The sequence below is a fragment of the Boleophthalmus pectinirostris genome, unplaced genomic scaffold (genome assembly GCF_026225935.1).
Source record: "Boleophthalmus pectinirostris isolate CB_2022bp ecotype Guang Dong unplaced genomic scaffold, ASM2622593v1 HiC_scaffold_7, whole genome shotgun sequence".
NCBI lineage: Eukaryota > Metazoa > Chordata > Actinopteri > Gobiiformes > Gobiidae > Boleophthalmus > Boleophthalmus pectinirostris.
The window spans coordinates 12,091,737-12,115,595 of record NW_026571473.1 but is presented as its reverse complement, the minus strand read 5'-3'; the positions used below and the strand labels follow the sequence as shown (position 1 = coordinate 12,115,595).

Sequence of the window (23,859 nt, the reverse complement as noted above, 5' to 3'; positions counted from 1 at the left end):
GAGAGTGTTCTGTGAGTTTTATTAAGGGGAAAGACATTATAGCCCTTTTTCCTACGGAATTTGGCGCGTTACATACATCATGACCAAATAGCAGTGATTGGTTAAATAAAAAGTACCCACTTACCGTCGAGCGAACGAATCCTAATGCTGCAAGGTCAAACGGTTTCCACAAAGTGAAACCGGCTGATGAATCCGGCTACCATAGTGTGACATTAAACTTAAATCTTACATTTGATACGATTGCAGGCGCAAATACATGCATTCATTCTGTAAGCATGGTAACAACTCCACAGATCTCACTGTAATTTTCCAGGTGAGATCTGAAAATGTCCTATTACAGTGGCAAATAGATACCATAATGTGGAATACACCAGACAAATCAATAACATCTCCGTGGAGACAAGCAGATGGCGGACGCTCCATCACAAAAGTTACATGGTGCACCTTTTAAATATAGTGTCTAAAAAAGTCAGAGTACAGTTTAAGTCCTTTAAAGTTTTGAGCCAGTTAATTTATCAGCATTAGTGTAGTGACTGGGTGGCTCTCTTATATAACTTTAACTGACCTTTAGTGCCACTTTTTGCTGACAAGAAGCACAAACTCGAATCCTGGTCCATCTCACTAATTCTCTTCCCTACTTTGACATTTTTAATTTCACATTTTGGGGAAGTACACAAGATTAGTGCTGATCTGTTAGAATTGAAGATGCTACTTTGGTTCAGGAGGTTATAAACTTGGCATAGTTCTAATTACTTCCCCCTTTTCACGCTTCCTTCTACCAAACTCCAGATTCTGTGCATGGTGAATTATCTGGTCTGAAAGTTTTATATGTGTTTTTAAAGGTCCTATATTACACAATTGCAACAATAACAATGTTTTTACCTCTTCAAAAACATACCTGGAGTTGTGTTTTGCTTCAGTTACACGTCTGAGTAACTCTATTTTATTATTTTATTATTATTAGTCTGTCTGTAGTGGTAGTTTTCAAGTTAATAGCTACCTTTTACTGTTTGGTCAGTAGAGATTGGCAATTTCAGGTATAAAATGGTCAAAATGATTGAAAAGTGAAAGTGTATGGTGTTTAAAAACACAGTGGAGCACTTCAAATCCAAATCCACTTTATATCTATAGCACATTTTATCAATAAAACAGTTTCCTAAAAGCTACGCATATAAAGATAACATTAAAGACAACAAAATGTATTGTAAAGCGACAGAGGGTATAACTTCTTAATTTAACCTTGCCAGTCCAAAAACACAAAAACCAGTCAAATAAAAGCAAATCCATAAAATGGCAATATATAACTAAAAGCAATACAATAATATACACATTTTTGATTGGGTTTTGATGGATCAGAAAATAGCATAATATGGGCCATTTAAGCTTTTGCATTGAACAGAGAAGTGAGGATTATGAAATATGAGTCACAGTTAATGTAGTTTAACTTTTGGCAGTGAGGTCCAATACAATAAATGTTTTCTGTGTGATGTATTTGGAATTAAACAGCATGATTCATATTGTATAAATGATCCATGGTGACTGTTTACTCTAATGGCCAGTGTCCAAAAATATCTGAAATGAGCCATTTCTGACAACTTTTTCAACTGTATTGTTGAATAGTCTTTTTAATCAGGCTTTAATTTCACTCATACCAAATGATGTCCAGAACTTAACTGACTGAGGCAACTACCAGGCCTGTGTGTTTGATAAATGTGAACTGTCAAATATTGTAAAGCTGCTGGAATTAAAGCAGTAGCCAGGCTGGCGCCACCTAGTGCCTTCGCTCAGTTTAATTTCTCTCCAGCGACTAGGTCAGTAATCGGAATACTATACGGTCTGCAAGACCCTGGAAGTGTGAGTCCGGGCACAAGCCAGTCAGCAAAGAACTGTGAAGCCATGACATCAAACTCAAGCGCCTGTCTGGGTCCCTTTTGTGGTACAACACAACAGTAAACAAAGTCGTCAAGATGGATGTAGACGAAGCCATACATTCTATGTTGGCAACAATTCTCGAGATTGAGGATTTAAAGCCAGAACAAAGCCGGAATGTTTGGTGAATTTTATCAAGGGGAAAGACATTATTACCCTTGTTCCTACGGTATTTGGTGCATTACATACATCACGAACAAATAGCAGCGACTGGTTAAATAAAAAAAGTACCCATCTACCGTCAAGCGAATGAATCCTAATGCTGCGAGGTCAGACAGTTTCCACAAAATTAAACCAGCTGATGAATCAGGCTATTAAAGCAGACCTATTATGCAAAACTGCCCATGTTTATAAATGTTTCCAGTTCTCATTTACCCTCTTCAAGTTGTATTTGGAATGATTTGCACCTGTTGGAGCACTCTTTAATCACTTATTTTCAAGGCACCCCCATTTTCACACCTACTGGCATACCACCCTTTGGTCTGTACTTTGTTTTCCAGTTTTATTTTCTTAATTGATGATACGTGTAGGATTAGACAGCATTGTGTAGTTATTATGATACAATTTTTTTTTTTTTTTTATCTGCTTCTCGATGGCATGATGTGCAGCTATCCATAGGAAAGGCCAACGGCTACACGGCTCTTTGTTCTGATCGAACATTTTTCTAACAAGGAAGTTGTTAAGACATTTTAAATGAATATTGCAATTTAAAATGTGCAAATTATAACGTAATGATCCACAGGTGTCATAGATTAATGTGTTCTTTAAGAAGACTATGCTACCGTAAATGACCCATAAAGATCAAGCAGGATTTGTCAAGAACAGATCCTGAGCAGGTAAAATGAGATGACTATTATAAGTGCTATTACAAGCAGTTCTAAGCATATCCGTTGCACTGTAGTACTCACTAAAGTGGTATTCCCATGCTTTGACATGTGAGCCTCACATAGGGTTGCATTGTAGATGTGAAGAGTGAAGGAGCTGCAGTGCTGACATGTTTAACCTTGTGAATGGAGGTGTGATTAGGACTCATTATAATGTCACACAATGGAGTCCCTCTGATCCAGGCCAGGCTGAGAACAGACCGAGCAGCTCTGGGGTCACCTTCTCACTGTTACAGACACTTCGCCAACTCTTACAAAGTTACTCCCTGACAGTAATGCAGATCTGCAGGAGAGTTGTGTAAGAAGGAAGTGGGTAATGTAGTCGAAATAAAATGTCAAACTCAAGGAAAAGGCTTCATACCTATTTTTATACCACAATGATACTGACAGACTTTTAGACAATAGAATGTAACTTTCAACACACATAAATAGTAGATTCTGCAATATAATCCAGATAGTGATGTGATTTGATACTGGTTTTATTATAAATTATTAGGGGTATAGTTTTTTTAATCTAGTTCTGTCCATTGGGATTTAATATTTTATATTATATAATATGAATAATAATATTATATAATAGAAAGCAAACCAAATCCTGCACATTTAGTCTGAGTTTTTCTTTCAACCGAAAACACTTTGTTCCACCTTGTGATGTCATGTAGTAATGCAGGAAGTTCACTGTGTTTTTAAACTCCATACACCTTCACTAGAATCATGTGTGTGATTTCAACCCTGGAATTACCAATCTCTACTGAAATAAAGGTTAATAAAAGGTAGATGTTAACTACTGCTTCAGTACATCACAAGTAGGAACAGAGCATTTTGAGATTTGGAGATGTAGACCGATTAATAATAATAATCTTAGTTGAGGTGGCCCGGGCATCTGTTCCGGATTCTTCCTGGGCGCCTCCCTCGGGAGGTGTTCCGGGCATGTCCCACTGGGAGGAGGCCCCGGGGAAGACCCAGGACACGCTGGAGGGACTATGTCTTTCGGCTGGCCTGGGAACGCCTTGGGGTTCCCCTGGAAGAGCTGGAGGATGTGTCTGGGGTGAATGAAATCTAGGAGTCAATAAAGGAGTAATAAAGGATTACTCAAACATGTGTGAATGAAACAAAACACAACTCTAGGTATGTTTTTGATGAGGAAACAACATTCTAACACGGCTTAAAGCTCATAAGAGTCAACTTTGCGTAATATCTGACCATTAAAATACTATAAAACTCAATCATAAACATGTCTTAATTTTCTGCCACTTCCACTACACGGTGCAGTCATCCACATGCTGTTTATTGGGGTATAGGGCCAAAAACCCTTAAACTAAATCTTGCTATGAACAGTTGGACAGTCACTGATTCGATTCCCAGTCCTATTTACCACAATGTAAAATTCCATCTGGTCTAATATATGTTCTACTCCAGTGAAATGAATTGACCCGTTTGACCTCATCTGCTTCTGCGTCTTAAGTGTGCTCCTCATCTGTTTCCAAACATAGCCCCCTCGACTGGCTCAGCGCTGCTCGCCTCAAACAGCCACTTGCCTGCATATTAAAAAACAGATTTCTCATTAAGATATTCATATATAGGCTATTAGGAGGAACTGCTTATTAAAATCCAAAATGGTTTTCTCAAGTGCTCTGTGTAATGAAGTTTGATTGCATCCAGGTGTCAGGCATTAACTTACTGCTTCTCTCTCCGCCTAATCCAAATTGACTTGATTGATATCCCAGGAGCGATTTGGTGTGGCCGTTTATTTTATTAAAAGTGTGGAGTTATTTTCAAATTACTATATTTCTTCTTCTGCGATTTCTGTTTGTCTAGGTGTGCCCTCCGCTCCCCAAAACCTAGTGTCCATAGTTAGACACTTCACCAACTCTTACAAAGTTACTCCCTGACAGTAATGCAGATCTGCAGCAGAGTTGTGTAAGAAGGAAGGGGCTAATGAAGTCACAATAAAATGCCAAATTTAATACCAATTCATACCAATTTTATTGCACAATGATTAGGGACAAGTTCTCCTACCACAAGTTCTCAAAGCAAGACAAAATTGGCACAAGATTATGCACACATGAGAAAAATGATCTTGTGGGATTTTTTACCCCTGAAAAAAAAAAGTATTACATAAAATAAATAAAAAGTAATGAAGCCAAAATTGTGAAATGCATTGCACTACTTATTTATTACAAATCATGTAAAACTCTCACCTTGTCTCGTTTTCTTGGATCTTATCTCATGGTGTGTCTCATTTCGTGAAAATAGGCTCTATTCATGCTTACATCACAAACCAGGAAGATGTTTGGAAAGATGCGATTACAATGTCCGGTGTATAAAGAATCCCTCAGTCGTCCAGGTAGAATCCATGGCATTCAGAACTGTTCAGAACTGTTCAGAACTGAAGAAGCAGCTTGGATGAGCTGCAAAACGTCTTCAACCAAACTAACTTTTGTCCAGTCGACAAACTGAATTTTCTCCTCGCCAACTTCTGGTATAGTTCCCGACACTGGGCTCAACAACCGACTGTGATAAAACTCATGGACGTAAATGTGATCAGCGGTAAAATGAAGACTGCATACATATGTGTCGTTTGGAATCATTTGGAATTTCGTCTCTTCTAATCGCATGTACCCAGTGCGCTCGGAGTTGTGCATCAGTGGGGAAATGATGAAAACTGAGGTATGGTTGCAATTGTTGATTAGCCGGACATAACCGAATGCTAAAATGACATGTAGATGAAGAAAACGGGGCCATTTTCTCATTTTCTTAGATTTTGTCAGACTTACTACTGTGAACAGAGCCCACCGGAAGTTATAATCGCATCTTTGCAAACATCTTCCTGGTTTGTGACATCAGTGTGAATATAGCCTATTTGATTAGGGATGGTGCAAGATCACACGTGAGAAAAATGATCTTGTGAGATTTTTTTCCCCCTGAATTTACCATTGGCTCAGACCAAAAAAAAAAAAAAGTTAAGAGCTGCTGAGTTATACAATTTGAGAAGCTGTAGTTGCAAAAAGCAGTAGTCCTAAAGTATTATATACAATAAATAACAATAGTGAAGCCAAAATTGTGAAATGAATTGCACTACTTATTTATTACAAATTATGTCAGACTCTCGCCTTGTCTCGTTCTCATGGATCTTATCTTGTGGTTTGTCTCATTTCGTGAAAATTGTGTCTCATCTCACTCCTAACAATGATAATAAAACACTTTTTAGACAATTGAATATAATATTCCATACATCATAAATAGTAGTTTCTTTAATAATATCTTGTAGTTCCAGTATAGAAACAAAATCTAAAATTATTTGTCAAATTTTTATAATTTTTTTCCTATACATTCTTGTTCAAGTGATGTTTCAAAATGGGTTTTATTATCAGTTATTACAGGTATAGTTTTTTGAGAAAGTATTGCAGCAAATTGCTGCAACTCAGTTCTGTCCATTGGGATTTAATATTTTAGAAATCAAATCCAATCCTGCACATTTAGAGTTTTTCTTTAGAGTTCATGTAGCAGAAAACACTGTTCCACCTTGTGATGCCATGCAGTAATAAGGGAAGTGCTCCACTGTGTTTTTAAACTTGATTGACTTGAATGATATGCCATGAGCGATTTGGTGTGGCCACTTATTTTATTAAAAGTGTAGAGTTATTTTCAAATCACTATGCTTCTTCTTCTGCTATTTCTTCTTTTCTAGGTGTACCGTCTGCTCCTCGAAACCTGGTGTCCATAGTGAACCAGACATCGGTGGTCTTGGAGTGGCACCCCCCTCGGGACACAGGGCACAGAGAGGACCTGTCTTACAACGTGATCTGTAGAAGATGCCACAGTCCGGAGAGGAGAGCCTGCCAGCCGTGTGATGACAGCGTGGGGTTTGTGCCAGGGAAGAGAGGCCTGAAGGATACTCGAGTGGAGATAAGCAAACTGAGGGCGCACACGTCCTATACTTTTGATGTGCAGGTTTGTACAAGAAGTTTTTTAATTATGCTTTATTTGGCACCAGTCTCTTGCTATTTTTGCTAGTTATTTAGAATTTATTATTACCATTTATATTTTTTTCTTTCCTATTATAATATATTGTGATGTGGGAGCTACTGTGTCCAAGTAATTTCCCTTGTGAATCAATAAAGCTTGTCCAAGTCTAATGTGAGGTGACCAATAGAATAAGACATTAGCCATGTTCACTATAGTGATCATAGACTGTATAAAAAAGTGGACTAGGTGTGTGTGACGCCACCTATAGCCTTTAGCACCACTCAAATGAAATTTGCGATGCTAACGGTTACAGGGGCGAATTTGGAGCCAGGCTCTATATTATGAATAGGATATTTCTGACGGACAAAATAGCGGGAAAAACCCACGAGAGTCACGTAGAGCGGGTTAACATGAACATTTTAAGATCAAAATGATAAGGCTCACTGCAGCAGTTAGAGAGAGGGGAGACAATATTCCAATGTAAGTCAATGGGAGCCAGTGTCAGTAGGACCCAGAAGAGCCCCCTGGCACAACTCCTATTTGGAACAAGGCGACTAGTGCGTTTGCTGTCCATTTATATATACAGTCTATGACAGTGACACAGATTTATGTTAACTTATGTTATTTTTTTACAGTAGTTTTTTACACACGTTTTTACTGTAGACTTTTGTAGTAGTTTTTATTGTAGATTTTTACAGTATTTTCAGTAGTTTTACAATAGTAGAAGATTAGGATCATGTAGAATGGTTAAGGTTATAGCAATGGGTCAGGTTTAAGAACATTGTGTAAACATGCATGCATGGTTGATTGGAAGCAGCAAAATCACGGAACTATATGTACTTTTAGATGGGCAATAGTAGCTCAATTGGCTGCAGCCACAGACCCACAGGTTGGCGGTGTGATTCTACCTCCTACAGATGAATGTTGTCATTATGTCTTTGGGTAAGACACTTGACCCACAGCTTTACAGAGCGTTATTCATTCATTTCACGCGGGGGTAGACTGATGGACTGATGTAAGCGAGACTGTCAATCTGCGTCATCAGCTCCTCCAATCATCACCAATACTGACTTACGTCACATTCATATTAGGTAATATGAGTGTAGTGTCTTGCGTAAGGACACAACAATAGCTTTTAATAGAACTGAAGGTACTGTTAAACATACACACACACTCGCACACACCCTATAGGAGATACTGTGGTCCAGGTTGAATACATTAAAGTTTCATTTTTATGTATACTAAAAAAATTTTTGGTGACTCATAAAAATACAGTATATCTTATTCCATATCAAATTGATTTAAAAGGTGTACACTCATTAAAGATAAATAATTTTACAATGTTAATATCAACTGTGGGCTGTTTTATTAAGCCTGGAATGAGTGTAAGTATAAATAAAAGGAAAAGAAAAACAATGCGGAGTCATAGCTGGGAGCGAGGCTAGCCTTTCTAATTAGCGCGCTGTTGTTCAGTGATTTGCCGTTGACTGAAGGCGTTTTATGACTTCCAAAATGAGCTCACTATAAACAATATGTGGCAGCTAATTAGGTGGTCTTAAACGCACAGTGAACATGGTAATTGATTTGTGTTTGTGGTGGAGATCCTGATAACAGACAATATCGTGCATGTATTTTCTATTTGAATCAGTACAGGTGCAACAAAGAACTGTGATCTTTGTTCTTACTGGCTTTTGTTTCCGAAATTGGAGAGAGTAGAGTCTATTTCTTTACATATTTGAAGCCTTTATTTCATTTTATTGCAGTAATCAAGTTAGTTATGTTGTTATCTCAGTCCCCAAAACAGTTTAAAGACCTTATTAAGAAATGGAATAATGTTGTTACCTCCACATAAACCTGGAGTTGTTTTATTTCATTCACTGTTTGAGTAACCCTCTTGTTATTCTGTCTAGATTTCCAAGGATTAAAATGCTCTGTTCCACTCTGTGATGTCATGCAGTGGTAGTTTTACCTGTAGTTCAGTGGAGATTGGCAATACCAGTTCTGAAAGTATCCAAATTGTCCTAGTAAAGGTGTATTGAATTTAAAAACACAATGGAGCACTTCCTTTATAATCACATGATCACAAGGTGGAACAGAGTGTTTTAAGTTTGAGAAAAGAGCCTAAATATTCAGGGTTTGTGTGTTAAACATGTGCGAATGAAACAAAACACAATTCTGATTAATACAATAATTAAGGATGAGGGTTGGGAACTGACGCTTCGGGAGGCCCAAACAGCCCAGTACTAAGAGAGTTTGAATGGAAAACTAAAATTTGATTCTTTAGAACTCCTTTTATTACATGTAAATTTGGTGGGACCTTCAGATAAATGTTGGAGGGGCTACGGTCTGGTGGGATCATCATGGGATCATTCCCATATATTCTGGGACTGTCCTAAACTGGGACATGCAATGCGAAATTGATCAAAATTATCTTAGAGCCATCCATTGTGCTGTTGGGAATTTTTCCAAATGATACAAGAGCAAATACTAGTTTTCATTTGCTGAAAAATTTACTCTTAATTGCCAAAAAATTATAACGGTCTCCTGGCTCAGGCCGCTGCCCCCCACAGTTACCCAGTGGAAAAGTAAAATAAAGGATGTGTATCATATGGAGCAAATAATTGCAAGGTTACAAATGAAGACAGATTTATTCAAGCACAAATGGTCATGGTTCAATTCAAGCCTATATTTCAAATGGATTACTATTTTTAAAGGATTTATTTGTTATGATATAGTGTATATGTAGGGTATATTATGAATAGGAGACAATGTGTATGACTGCATCTACACTGTAACTTTATTGTAATTTTACTTTTATTTTAAGTAAAAAAAAAAAAATAATTCAGCCACCTAGGTATGCACCTGTGTTGTTTTCTCATCTAAAGACAGAGCTTAGGCCCTAGATATGCGATTTACTTTGCACTTCACAACACCACTGACCCATTTTGTTGTTTTGCAGGCTGTCAACGGCGTCTCCAACAAGAGCCCTTATCCCGCCCAACAACTGTCAATCAACATTACGACCAATCAGGCGGGTGCGTGTGAATTATACATGTTTGCGTGTGCGTTCCTTGGGGCCATGCGCAGGGCTAGGCTGGGGGGGATAAATGAGACGAAACAGAGCTGTCTTTTAATTCATAAAACATGGCTGAGGCGTCTCATCTCTGTCTGTTTTCTGTGCACATCAGAAGGTTTCATCTTTTCTTCTTCTCTCTCTGTCTCTCTCCTCCCCTGTCCCCTCTTTCGCTCCTTGACAGAGTAATTCTTACAGACTATAAAGTGAGCTGACTTACTGCCCCATCAATACTTAATAGCGACAGACACAAGTGAGATTTTCAACCACTTTCCAAATTTAGATTTAAGGGCTGCTTTGTTATAGAAGGAACAGCATCTTAGCTTATCTACCATCATTCTTAAACCAAATCGGATTCACTGTCACCCCAAAATACGCTTGTAACAACTGTCAACTGTAAACAATTCCTGCTAGCAAGATCTTTAGAAAGTCATTATTGTCTCTGAATGCACGGTAATGCTGTAGATTTAGCGTGTTTTTCACTGGAGGCAAGCAAAGCACCTAAAATATCCCAAATCCCAATAGTGACTTTTCAGCTGTCAGCTAGTTCACACTTTGACAGCACAAAAGATTTCCACTTCTCATAGCATTAAAATGGATTATATCTGTCCCATGGTGTCCGATGACTCAGCCAGTACCAACGCGAAATACGCAGAAGACTAGAATATAAAGCCTGCAATTACACCCATATTAAATTAAACACAAGATAGGTTTTTGCTTCAGCTGCTTGCTTGTTTTTGCTTCTACTATAAGTATAAGTATCAGGCAAGAGCTTGGACACACCCTCTCTTTGAAAGTTGTTTTTCTGCATGTTTACTACTTTCTACGTTTTAGATTTATACGAAAGATTTCAAATATATGGATATATATGGAATTATGTACCAAAAATGTGAAATAACTCAGGATAGATGGTTCTCAAAAACCATCAAGTTCTCAAAAGTGCAAGTTCAGGCACCAGCCAATCAGCAAAGGATCATATATTCAGTGTTGTCAACGATTTGCGAGGATTTAAAGCCAGAATAAAGAGAATGTTTGGTGAATTTCATCAAGAGGAAAGACGTTATTGTCCTTCTTCCTACGGGATTTGGAAATGACCAAGAAGCGATTGGTTAAACGATAAAAAGTACCCTCCTACCGTCGAGCGAACAAAATCTAAGTCTGCGCGGTCAGACGGTTTGTACGAAGTGAAACGAAGTAAAACCGGCTGATGAATCAGGCTAGCAAACTTTTGGCCTACTCTCAATAAGCTTTACTATAAAAATTCTCCTGAAATGGTTTTCAATTCAAGGTATGCCATGTCAGGGTCAAGGAATGCCAATTGTCAAAAGCAGTGATCAAAGTAAAACATGGGTCTTTTTCAAAATCTAAAATCTGAAACAAGTCACAGTGATGTTGAGGTCATTTTTGGTTGCTACATTCCATGTACCAGTATGTCATTCATAGTTTTGATGCCTTCAGTGAGTATCACGGAAATAAAGAAAAAACAGAACTGAAAAACTGTCCAAACCTTTTGACTGATTTGTTGAGTTGATTTGTAGCCTCAACTGTGAACATTATGATAGTTAAATGATAGCGTTGCAGTCTCCTAAAGGTTCATCTTTCATCAGGTCTTCCATTTGCTGTATCATTTTCTCCACATTTAAGTACACATATCTAGTGCCATACTGTGAACATTCTATGTAAAGTAACAACATCTCCATGGAAACAAGCAAGTGGCATGCCCTCCACCACAAATGTTACGCAGTGCACCTTTTAAATTTGTGAGATTTATGTACGTCTTTGCCCAGGTTTTGTTAACAGTACCTATCAGGAGAATAAATTACACAACAAATAGATTCATTTATAATTAATACAGCTAAAGCCTCAGCCATTACACATCGTATACCTTATGATAAATATCACAGTATAGCACCTTTATGCCCCAGCCTTGGTCATTAAGTCTAGCACAAATGAGGTAAAAGGCAGTATTAAAATGAAGCCAGCCACATTACTGCCACCAGCTTCTAGTTTATAAAAATATGAGTGAAAATACATTGCACACATAACTCTTGGTTCCCCCTCAGTGACAAGAACAGTAATTTGTTTTTACGAGCCTGCATGAGAAAACATTTGGCTCCTTCTGTAGTAAATAATCCTGTGTCATCATATATTTCCATATTTATGCTCCTAATGCTTTACTGCTTAATTGATTGTGTGTATTTTGTGTATGTGTGTGTGTTGAACAGCCCCTTCGGTCGTTCCCATCATGCACCAGGTTAGTTCGACCAGCCGCAGCTTCTCGTTGTCATGGCCACCACCCGAACAGCCCAACGGCATCATCCTGGACTACGAGATTCGCTACTATGACAAGGTAGGGCACCATGATGAATCTCTGTTTGCATGGCCTGAGTCTGTAATAATTCATAAAAATGGTGTCAATAAGAAATATTTCAAGTCTGGTAGAGCAAGTTTTCTTTCATTTTCACATAGCAGGTACATGTGTGGACATTATTCTTTATCAGTATGAAGAACTGGCTGTAAATTACTGCTGCTGCAATGGCAACTCAGTTATTATCCAAACATATGGGCATGTCAATATCAAATTTGTCAGTTAAATGAATAAGATACATTGAAAGATATTGAGTGAACTGGTGAATATAATAGAGGATGCATAAGACTGAATCACACTAAAATGACTAAAACTTTAGACATTTAAAGAAAGGCTTTACAGATTCACAGGTGAGATATTCCAGTGGGTAGGTATGGTTTAAGCACATTATACAACTTAGAGCTGTGCGTTATGCAGTTTTAACACACATCACAGAGGAACACCTACTCCATGCAGTGCGGTAAAACTGCATAATGCATGGGTCCTTGTTGTTTATAGCTTATGTAATTGATATTCATAATGTGATCAGGCATAGTATAGATCAGTGTTTCCCAAACTTTTTTTCTGGTGACCCATTTTTAAAAGTCACAAATCTTCGCGACCGAAGTCAATAGACATTATTCATAGATCACAAAATAAATATGTGACCATTATTGAAGATACTTTATTGTTGACTGAGTGATCGCGTCTCTCTGAACAATTAGTATTATCGTATTTTTCGGACTGTAAGGCATGCCTGATTATTTAAACAAACAGATGAGACTGGAGACTTCAGACTTTTTTATTTCCTGTGAGGAGGACTGCTTTGCGCACATTTGTTTATGTTTTACAGAAACAAAACTTAAAACCACATGGCTCATTTGCATAAACTATAAGCCATTTTAAAAAAGAGCTTGCTCCTTGTGCGCTGATGCGGTCAGCTTCTGTCGGACTAAAGAACACGACTCAGTGGAATATATGTAAAAATCGGTTTGAGGTCAGTAAGCACAACCAGAATTAATGTATAAGCCATACCAGATTTTTCAGAAAATTAAGTGATTTTAAGTGCGCCTTATAGTCCAAAAAATATGGTACTCAAGATTTAAACAAGGAAAAACAGTAATCAGTGTTTCCCTAAGAACTGAGAAGCAGGGGGTGCGCGGTGCTTTGAGTGTGCCACTGTAGATCAGTTTTGTCGATATTTATTCACACCTATCCTTACTTTTGTCATCATAATATTTGATGTAACTTAATTTGTACTTCTAACTTTCATGGTTTACAGCTACAGGATCCTACAACCCACAAATAAACAGAAGACTATAATATTACATACAAATTGTACAATATACTGTAGCTGAGCATTCATTAACTCTAAATACCAACATAGTATTTGCTCTGTAATTGGTTAAAGTTTGTCCCTGTATAGACATTTATCCTCTACCTTTGACCTGTGCTTCAGTGTAGTGCCCAGGGACTCTTTTCTAAGGACACTTACCTGGAGGAGTAATCTTGTAATCTTGGTAACCCATCAGAGAGAAGCAGAACATGCAAACTATGCAAACTAGGGGTGATACAGTATCGTTATCGTGGGCTGCTTAGTATTTTTTTTTTTTTTTTTTGTGGCCACACTAAAATTTTCTTACTTATTTAGAGGAAGGAGCCCTGTTTATGCAATACACTACACCACTGATATCACTGAACATATACATTACAGCAAGTTCTTGAACATACAGTATATTGACACTGGAGGCTAAATCTTGATAGAAATATGTTGTTGTGACAGATGTGCTGACAGCTCCTGCTAACACTTGTCAACTCATATACACATTACATGCCATCATATGTAATTAATGACTCAAGTGTGGTCCGCAGCTATCAAAATGTCAACTTAGTGCATGCTTTCTTGTTAAGTGTAATTTGCTAATATGCTGGCTGGCTTGGGGAGACTGGCCATTCATTCACACAGACACCACTCGATATTGATGCAAAGCTCCACTTTTCAGCTATTTGTCTTAGAGCAAAATGAGAAGCTATTCGTTACAATGGATGATAAAAGAATGGCGGGCTGCACTGGCAAAGAAATATGCATTGATGTATTGAGTCATGTATGTGTAAATGGTGTGGTTTAACATGCACCATCGACTGTATAGCTACAGGGAAGTCAATGAAACCAACTTTATCATTGATTAAGTAACAAAAAGCCTGTTATGCCTGAGTCAATATCACCTTGAAAGACTTTTGCAACTTATGAAGTAAATGTTCATGTTTATGACTAATATGATGCATGGACCTGTATGTTTTTATAGTACATTTCAAATGATACTGTGATATTGACATGGTAAGTGATACTTCAAAGCTCGTGTACACATATAGATCCAAATAAAGTGGAGTTTTATAGATAGAAAAATGTTAGATTGATGTTATACTGCACCATAAACTTGATGTCTGCATTTGTCTCACTCCCCCAATGCTGCTTGGCCAGGATTATCTACATAGAAGATACACATTGTACACACTGATTCGACGGTTGGCGGTTTGAATCCTGCTTTTGACATAAACATAAGTGGTAGAGCAGTCAGATTTTACGGGCCTACAAGCTGGCGGTGCAATTCCAGGTCCCACAGATGAATAATGCTGTTGTCTCCTTGGGCAAGCTACTTAACCCACCTTTCCCCCAATGTCTGCACACTCTGGTGTATGAGTGTCTTAAAAGCGCTATGTAAAAATGTCACCATTTATCATTGTTGTTAAATGTGTATGTTGTAACTTTTTGTGTAAAGCGTTCACCACATGTTTGTCTCCATGGAGATGTTTATGCTTTGTTCTACCGTAAGGCATTGCATTTATCTATCTTCATGGAGTTAAGTTATCAGCAAGGTTACTAGTTAGATCTGTGGAGAGGCAATCCCACACACAGTATTTGTTAGATTTGTTAGAGCAACGAAAACACCTGTAAAGAAAAAAATGCAAGACAATGCCACACTGTAGAACATTCCAAGCAAACCACAAATAGATGGTGGCCCCTCATCAGAAATGTGACATATTGCACCTTTAACTAACCTAAAATAATTGATATATGTATGTGATATATAGGGCTTTGTTGTCCTCTACTAGCAATGGTTGAAGTGAATGTTACATTATTTTGAAGAGGCAGCAATAATACTGCAATGCTTAGCTCAAAAGACTATTTTAGCTTGTTAGGATACCCTTACATTAAAAATTGGGCTAATCTTGAAAGGCAACCTTTATATTACCTTTTATGCCAGAGCAAACTCTAATCTTATCATGTCTCTGAGTATTGCTGCAGACAGATTTTCAGTTGAGTGCGTTGTTAACAGGCATTATGTCCTCTTGAGCATGCTCTCCGCTCCCTCACTACTTCTTGAGGAGAGATAGGGCTGGCTGTAACATAAGTCTGAAAAGTTTGAAAAGTCTCATTGGAGTTTCCGACTTCCCAAACTGCACTGAACAAAGGGAATCGCTTCTGGAGATTTTGCTTGTGGCTTGGCACCAGATGGAGAAAACCAAACCCAATCTCGCTGGAAAAGGATCAAGCATTGTGGATCCTCTGTTATGTTCTTTGATTTTAAAAGCTTTGTACTGCTTTTCACATCTGATAGAAACTTTCTATTTTCATTAGTCATCACCCTAGCAAACTTTATTTATCCACCAGGGGAATATTGTTTTTTTTTTTTTTGTAATATCAAAAGACCATATTATGAAGTACAAAAAAATTGAAAAAAAAATATAGAATTATTCAGCAGTACTCAATTGTAAAGTTAATCTACAATCTTACATATAAAGGGCTTGGAAATGTAACTATAAAAATGTATCGCTAATTATTTCTTTGTTTTGGTGGGATAGTACACAGGGTAAATATTTATCATTGTGGCCAGAACTCCTTGTCAAAGTCTGATCTTGTCAGATTTCAGAAGATAAGCAGGGCCACTGGGAAAATCAGGTGCCGTAGTGGGGCACCAGTGCCAAAAAAAAAAAAACTAAAACTGTTGTTGTGTCCTTGGGCAAGGTAATTCACCCACAGTATGAAAGTGGTGTGAGTGTTGGTGATGGGCCAAGGGGCTGATGGTGCAGACTGGCAGCCTCGTAATAATGCACCATATTGTAAAGCAACTTTGAGCGTGTGGAAAAGTGCTTTATAAGACTAATGCATTATTAAGCATAGTTTTACATCAGTTAAGTGGCAGTTTGTAGGAAAAAAGTTGAGAAGAAAAGTACAAAAATATATGAAGTAGTGGTGAACACTGATTAACACACAATTAAATATCATTATGTCAGCTTTGTTTTAGTGAAATGATCTAACCTGCCTTTTGCACTTTAACTCATGGTGCATGTTTTAACGATGCCTGATTGAGTTTAAGCATTAACAAAAAGCGACATTTGTGGAAGGAATCCTTTTGTCGAGTAGCTTGAACCAACTCCATTAAAGTGCGACTAATGCAATGAAGCTCCCAATTAACAGATTAGGCCTAAAGTTGGATTAACAAGTATCTGACAGGTCGCTATGGCAATGCTAACCGGGGACTCTGACAAAGAAAGTACCACCATGTTGATAAGTACCCAATTTAAACCCCACCATCACATTTTACACCGAGAGAGTTCTATACAGCTCAATTAATTTAGAGGCATAACTATAGCCGAGAGCTGCAGTTCAAATGGCCCCATCTATTCTAACGCAGTAGCTTTTTCCTCCACCAATACCACACAAAGAGAAAAGCACCTACGAAATCTCTGCAACAACCAGCCTCCACAGTTGGGTTCCGGCCATCTTCACATCCAACTTATACAAGAGAAATAAACAGTTTTTGGGTGTTTTTTAGGATAAGGTTCACCCTCTCTGCTCCCACTTTTCTGGCTTTAATAAACTGTCAGTAAGTTGTGACGATCATAACTCACAGAGAAACAGCACACAAACTTTAACAGCTGCAGTGGCTGTTATCACTTTGATGCAAGCAGGCTCGTACAAGGCTTAAGACCGTGACTCTAGAGAAGACTTATTTACACTTTGCAATTCTCTTACTCCATAACGCAGAGTTGGCAGGGTAAGCACTGTACTGCAGGCGAAATCCAGTTATGTAAGTTTACTGCATGTTGTTGAGGAGAAATCTTTGTTGCTGTGACACAAAAAGCAATTGAAAAATGACATCTGAAAAGTGACTATAGGAGTAGCCATCAGTGTGTATGTTCAAGTTTAAAGGCCCTCTCTTAAATAGAAATGACTCTGTTCCACCTTGTGATGTCATGTGGTAATACAAGAAGTGCTCTACTGTGATTTTAATCTCCATTCACCTTCACTAGAATAATTTGGATAATTTCAGCCCTGGAATCACCAATCTCTACTGAACTAAAGGTAAAAGGTAGCTAATAACTCCTAATACATGACATGACAAGGTGGGACAGAGCATTTGAGCTTTGGAGAGGTAGACAAACTAATACTCAGACATGTGTGAATGAAACAAAACACAACTCCGGTTATTATAAGTTTTTGATTAGGTAACAAAACTCTCAAATTACTTACTTACTATGATTTAAAGGAACAGTTCAGAATTTTGGACATAGGACCTCATCTCCTACTTAGCTAGAGTGTTGGAGATGTGTGGAGACACTTTTTAAAATATTCCATCCAGTCCTTGTTTTTGCAGAAGTCGCTGGTGCTAGGCTAGTGCATGTCAATGGCCATAGTTAGCCTGACACAAAAAACAGTCTTACCCACTCCACAAAACACCCGAAGAAAATCTGTTATTGCACCAGACTATCGATGTGAATGTCTGTGTTAATAGAATAATTTTAGAAGTAAAACCAATCTTGCATTTGAAGGATTTATATCTGAGCAGCAGTACTGAGTTGTACTTTCTGGTAGAAAGCTTGGCAGCAGTGGACTGATATATGAGAAAATAGTCCCTCAACATGCAAAGATTCATGTGATGCAAGGTTAGTTTTATTTCAAACATTCTTCTGTAAACACAGAAATTTACATAGACAGTCTGGTATAATAACAGATTTGCTTCAGGTGTTTTGTAGAGTGGGTAAGACTGTTTTTAGTGGGAGAATAACTATGGCCATTGACATGCACTAGCCTAGCACCAGCGACCTCTCCAAATACAAGGACTGGATGGAATATTTTAAAAAGTGACTCCACAAGTCTCCAAAACTCTGGCTAACTAGGAAATGAGGTCTTATGTCCAAAATTCCGAACTGTCCCTTTAAGTTAAGGTGAAATAATATAGATGGGGAAAGACACAAATACCATGGGACTAGACAAGATTATTATAATTTATAAGAAAAAAACAACAACAACAAAAACAGTACATGACCAATATATATCATAATGATTAATGCACTCTTCTGCAGTCCAATGTTTATTTAAACTCAATTTTTTGGAGCTTAGGAGATAGTATGTGTTACTTGTGATTGTATCTTTAATATCACTTAGTATCGGGGTATTGATTAATCTTACAATCTCTCATTTGATCACCACTGCAAAAAAATCTTAACCTGTTAGAATATCCTGGTTAAGACACAGGTGGTGAGAGCAGTGACAGACGCACAAACAACCTCACAGCATTATCCCACTCAGAACTATTAAAAGAATAATGTTTACCATTAAACTGCATACCCACACCTTTGTTTATATAATACTTCACTCTGTGTATTAATAGAAATTGTGAACTCCTCTTGAAAATTCTGCTGCCATTATTATCTAACCCTGAAGTTTTGGGAGATTTTTTTTTTAGTTGGGAAAAAGTGGGATTTCGATATTTTGGAGAGCAATTAAAGTTGAGGGAAAGCAAGAAAAGTTTCCACCGCTCCTCTCCTCTCTGACAGAATAAAATCCTTACATAGTCAAAAAACAGCACCCAGATTTCATGTTGGCCTTATTTGCCATTTTTCGAGTTTAACATTATTAACCAGAGGAATCTATTTGGTATCAAAACAAGATTATTGCTTCATCCTTGTTACTTTGATGTCTATACAAGAAAGATGTGCTGTTTTTTGCTCTATACAGAAGCTAATTTTAGCTCATAGCTGGAAGTTATGCAGTCCTCAGGGAACCTTTGGATAAGTGTGCACACGGTGAAGACAGCAGCAGCTCCTTCATCACCTCTCCTCCTCCATCTTCTCCCCACATAAGACCAACCCCATCCTTGGTTTGTAGATAATGAGGTTTTAATGTAGCAAATTTGATATGGCAGTGGATTTTTTTCACATAGACTTATCTCCACCTTCCAGGCATTCCCAGATGGGCTGCCCTTTCACCTCGTCAGTGCGAATAGCTGAGGGGCAAAACCACCCCCCTATCCCGTCCCCCCTCCTAATCTAATCCCCACCACTATTTTAACTCGAAATGTATGCTGGTCAATGCCATGTCCAATGAATGACTTTGTGTTTTGAATTGCATTATCATAGAGAACAGTTGTATCTACGCAAACATATAACAATATGGCAATAAATATTATGAATAAGGATAAAAACTCTACCTACAACAGTATCAAAAGGTGTGTGTTCGCTGTGTTCAAGTGCATTGAGTTCACTGGTCTGAGCACAAACTCTGAATAGTGAATAAAAACTAATAAATAATTTAATTTGAATTTTACTTAGCGTATAAATATATTTTTATGGTCAGAACAAAGCCTTGAAGCTAGAAAGCACAAAATTACAAATTGCTGGAGCTTGCTTTCCTTATGAAAATTTAATTGCAAAACAGATTCTAAAACAAAATTCAGTTGCATACTCAGGCACAGTCTTATCAATTATCATCTTTAAGCACACAAGTTTATTATAAGACAGAATTATAATAGAAAATACTATACAATGTTCATTATGTTTAAAGGTGCACTGCGCGACATTTCTAGTAGAGAGTCCGCCACCAGCTTGTCTCCATGGAAATATTATTTATCTGGAATGTTCCACAGTATAGCTCTACCTATCACGAGGGAGACAAGCAGATCACTACACTACATTACAATTAAGATCTGTGGAGTGTCGCCCCTATTCACAGAAGGAATGATTGTATTTTTGAGCAATAGAAACACCTGAAATGAATAAATTCTAGATATGTTATGTTTGCTAGATGTGATATGTTTAATGTCATACCATGGAACATTCCAGGCAAAGCAATAACATCTCTATGGAGACAAGTAGGTAGCAGACCATCTATCAGAAAAGTTGCCTTTAATACAGTATATGCATATATTTTTAGTTGATGGAAACAGAACACTACTTTTTTTTTCTTATCATTATGAACTACTCATGTCTAGAGAAAAACACTGATGACCTGAGGCTGTTACATCAGATCTTCCATCTTCCTTTTTAGATCTAGCGCTGTCCAAATTTTGACAGGCCTTAACCGCTCTTGGCAAACTGGTAACGGTCAGTCACCTAGCACCATCCATCTTCTTTTTTTTTTTCATTGTTCTTTTGTATGTGAAACTTCTGCTGCCACTGCATTTTCCTGATTGAGTACTATTTTTGAAATTATTGTTATTATCTTGTCTTGTATACGTCCACAATTATCTTAAATACTATACCAACTTCAGCGTACAAGAATGCATTTATTTGTTGTATTGTTGTATTTGTTGTATATGGATTAAAGGGCTCATTTAAAAAAAAATAAAAATAAAAAATCATCCTCCACATTTTGACCTCCACCTTGTGATGTCATGTGGTAACACAGGAGGTGCTCCACTGTGTTTTTAAACTCCATATACCTTCACCAGAATCATTTGGATACTTTCAGCCCTGAACTAAAGGTAAAAGGTAATTGTTAACTTGAAAACATGACATCACAAGGTGGAACAGAGCATTTGGATTTTAAGAGATGTAGCTTCAAACGTGTGAATGAAAGAAAGAGACACAACTCCAGGTATGTTTTTGAGGAAGTAACAATATTTTAAAATGGCTAAAAGCTCACAAGAGTAAATTTTTTGTAATATAGGACCTCCAAAATTGCTGTTTTCCTATTAAGAACCAGATTTTTACTGTCTTAAAAAAAGTGGAAAACCAGAAACTAGAGCAGAATTTTGTCTTCATGGTAAAGTTAACTAGCAACTAGAATGTTAACAGTGCACTTCATGATTCTCAAATAATAAAACCTTTTATATTCTGATGCAGACACTACCCAGTGGACTTATTTTGACCCCAAGATCTGCTTATACAATATCCCTGTACTGGGGCGAGACACATTTTGCTGAAATACGTAGAAGACAGATGGGTACAGGGCCTTCAAATGAACTCTCAGGTTCATTCCTCCAGTGTGGCCCCTTCCCCCTCCTCTCACCTGTCACCACTATCAGTGCTGCTCAGGTCTGTTGTGATTTTTTCCACAGCAAACCCTTTTTATCAGACTGAGGATGCCAAAGGGGAGGTGGGATAGAAGGCAGAGGTAGATGGAGGTGAAAGGTGCTGGCCCTGGGGTTTAGGAGATAGTTCGAAGTCTAGTCCACTCTGCGATGACTGGCAGTAGCTCGTATACAGGGGTTTTTCAAGGTCTGTGCCACAAGTAGTGAAGTCACAATATATAACTGTTGTGTTACAAATAGCTAAAGAAGAAGAAGAAACCTCATGATTTAACACTTATAATTTATAATGTCATGTATAATAATTACGATAATGTGTGTCTAACATTTAAAGGTGCACTATGTAACTTTTTGGTTGGGGGTCTGTCACTTTTCTATGGTTATGTCATTGCTCTGCCTGGAATGTTCCACAGTATGACATTAAACAGCTATAACTTACATTTATTCAGTTACAGACTTTCAGGTCTTTCAGTAGTTTATGTTTTTAGGTTATTTTTTCAGACCAAGAGTTTGTTTTCATACCTGACATTTTCGACTGCTCACTAGCGGTCTTCCTCAGAGTGGTCACGTGACGTTGCTGTGATATGTTCGGTCAGCTGATTTAAACAGGTTTTGGCGCTGTCTTCCTACCAGTGGAGGCAGGAAGACAGCCATCTGCAGTCCCACTTCCTCGGGACAGTATCCCAGGTGTGTGAGAGTAAAAAAGCCCTTCGTCCCAGTTTATGGCGCTGTCATCACGTGGCCACTCTGAGGAAGACCACTAGAGAGCACTCGAAACTGTCATGTATGAAAACAAGTCTTTGTCTGAAAAAAGAACCTAATAACATAGACCATTTTATAAAAAGGTATGAGCTATGGTAAAGTGCATTGAGTTCACTGGTCTGAGCCCAAACTGAACAGTGAATACTATTACAATGTGAGCCTGTGAATATAATTTGCGTCACTGTCACAACAAATTCCAGGTTCAAGTGCAGCGCGGTTTAAGAATATAGATATTTTAAATTCATTGTGTTGCATTGTTTGTCTCATAGGTGTCAGATTTGGTTTTCACTTTTCAGGACAGGTTGGCAATTTGAGAAGGATGTGGAGTGTGCTCAAACCCCAGGTGTTCAAATGTGATAAGACTTGGTGACTCTTCGGGGTTTAACTGATGACTCACTCACCTCTTCAAAACATTCAGTGAACCGTGTTTAGATTCAACTTCCTGGACATGAAAACAGCTGTTTGTCATCCCTGGATGTGTCACCTGTCCACGTCATTCATTATTTTACACAGGGGCTCATATCTAGCAACTTATACCTAATATAAAGATATAATAATTGTGATTCAGTAAAAAAGAAACAAAAAACTATGTATGCAAGTTAGTGTTAGAAATATAGTCAGCTTGTGAACATTTTAAAGAACTGATAACTCTACAGGATTTGTTTGAAATTGTGATCATTGTTTGTCCTGTAGTACATGGGATCCTGAGCAGTAGCCTACTAGTATTTGGATACAGGTGGCATACCCTCCAACTAAAAGAATATAGAGATAAAAGATAATGCACCAGAAGACACGTGTATAATGTTATGGCAGATAGTATCCAATAGCTTTGAACTATTTATCTCTGATTGAACTCCACCTGGATTTCATCTTGTCTGTCCCTACGGCTAAAGCTAAATTTACTCTCTCCTCCTTTGAGTGTGTCACTGATGAAGAATTGTGTCTTGGGGCATTATGACAGTATCTCTCTTCCATCTTTCTCTGGTCCAGTTGCAGTCTTCGGTGCTGAACAGTTCGGTGATGCAGAGCGAGACGACCAGCGTGGTCCTGGAGGGGCTGAGGCCTGGGACCGGGTACGTGGTCCAGGTCAGAGCACGCACCGTGGCTGGGTATGGATCCTACAGCAAAGAGATGCTCTTCCAGACCCTGACAGACGGTGAGTGAGGTGCTCCAGGAGGTGGTAGTAATACAGTGTTACAGATTTTCAGTTCAGATTTTTTTTTTTTTTTACTGTTTTATAATTAAAAATGAAATAAATAAATTAAATAACTAAATAAAATGAAAAATAAAACCCTTCCATAACCCACCCCTCTCTCCACCTTCATCACACACAAAACAACACAAATACCACTGGACAAACATCGCTCAGTTAAGTTCAGTCCTGTGAAAGTTCATGTCCATTTGAAGTCAAGTCATTTCCAGAGGGGAGAAGCTTCTCCGGGGTGTAGTTGATAATAGTTTATTGATTCAATTAATCTTAGTGCAAGGAGCAGAGAGCTTTCACTTCTTATGTTTTGGGATTTTAATGAATATTGGTGTTTTCGTTCAAATAATTTTTTTAAAATCCAGAGTGTATTGTTG

General features: G+C 37.9%; 1 protein-coding gene across 1 annotated transcript in view; it reads left to right on the top strand.

Annotated features, from left to right (window-relative positions):
* Positions 1–23,859, top strand: part of LOC110172256 (ephrin type-B receptor 1-like) — a 151,888-nt gene that overhangs the window by 85,148 nt on the left and 42,881 nt on the right. Inside the window, exons 7-10 of the mRNA XM_020938094.2 lie at positions 6,505–6,767; positions 9,742–9,817; positions 12,081–12,205; positions 23,269–23,434. Of these exons, the coding sequence (XP_020793753.1) occupies positions 6,505–6,767; positions 9,742–9,817; positions 12,081–12,205; positions 23,269–23,434 (630 nt within the window). The remainder of the gene's footprint in view (positions 1–6,504; positions 6,768–9,741; positions 9,818–12,080; positions 12,206–23,268; positions 23,435–23,859) is intronic.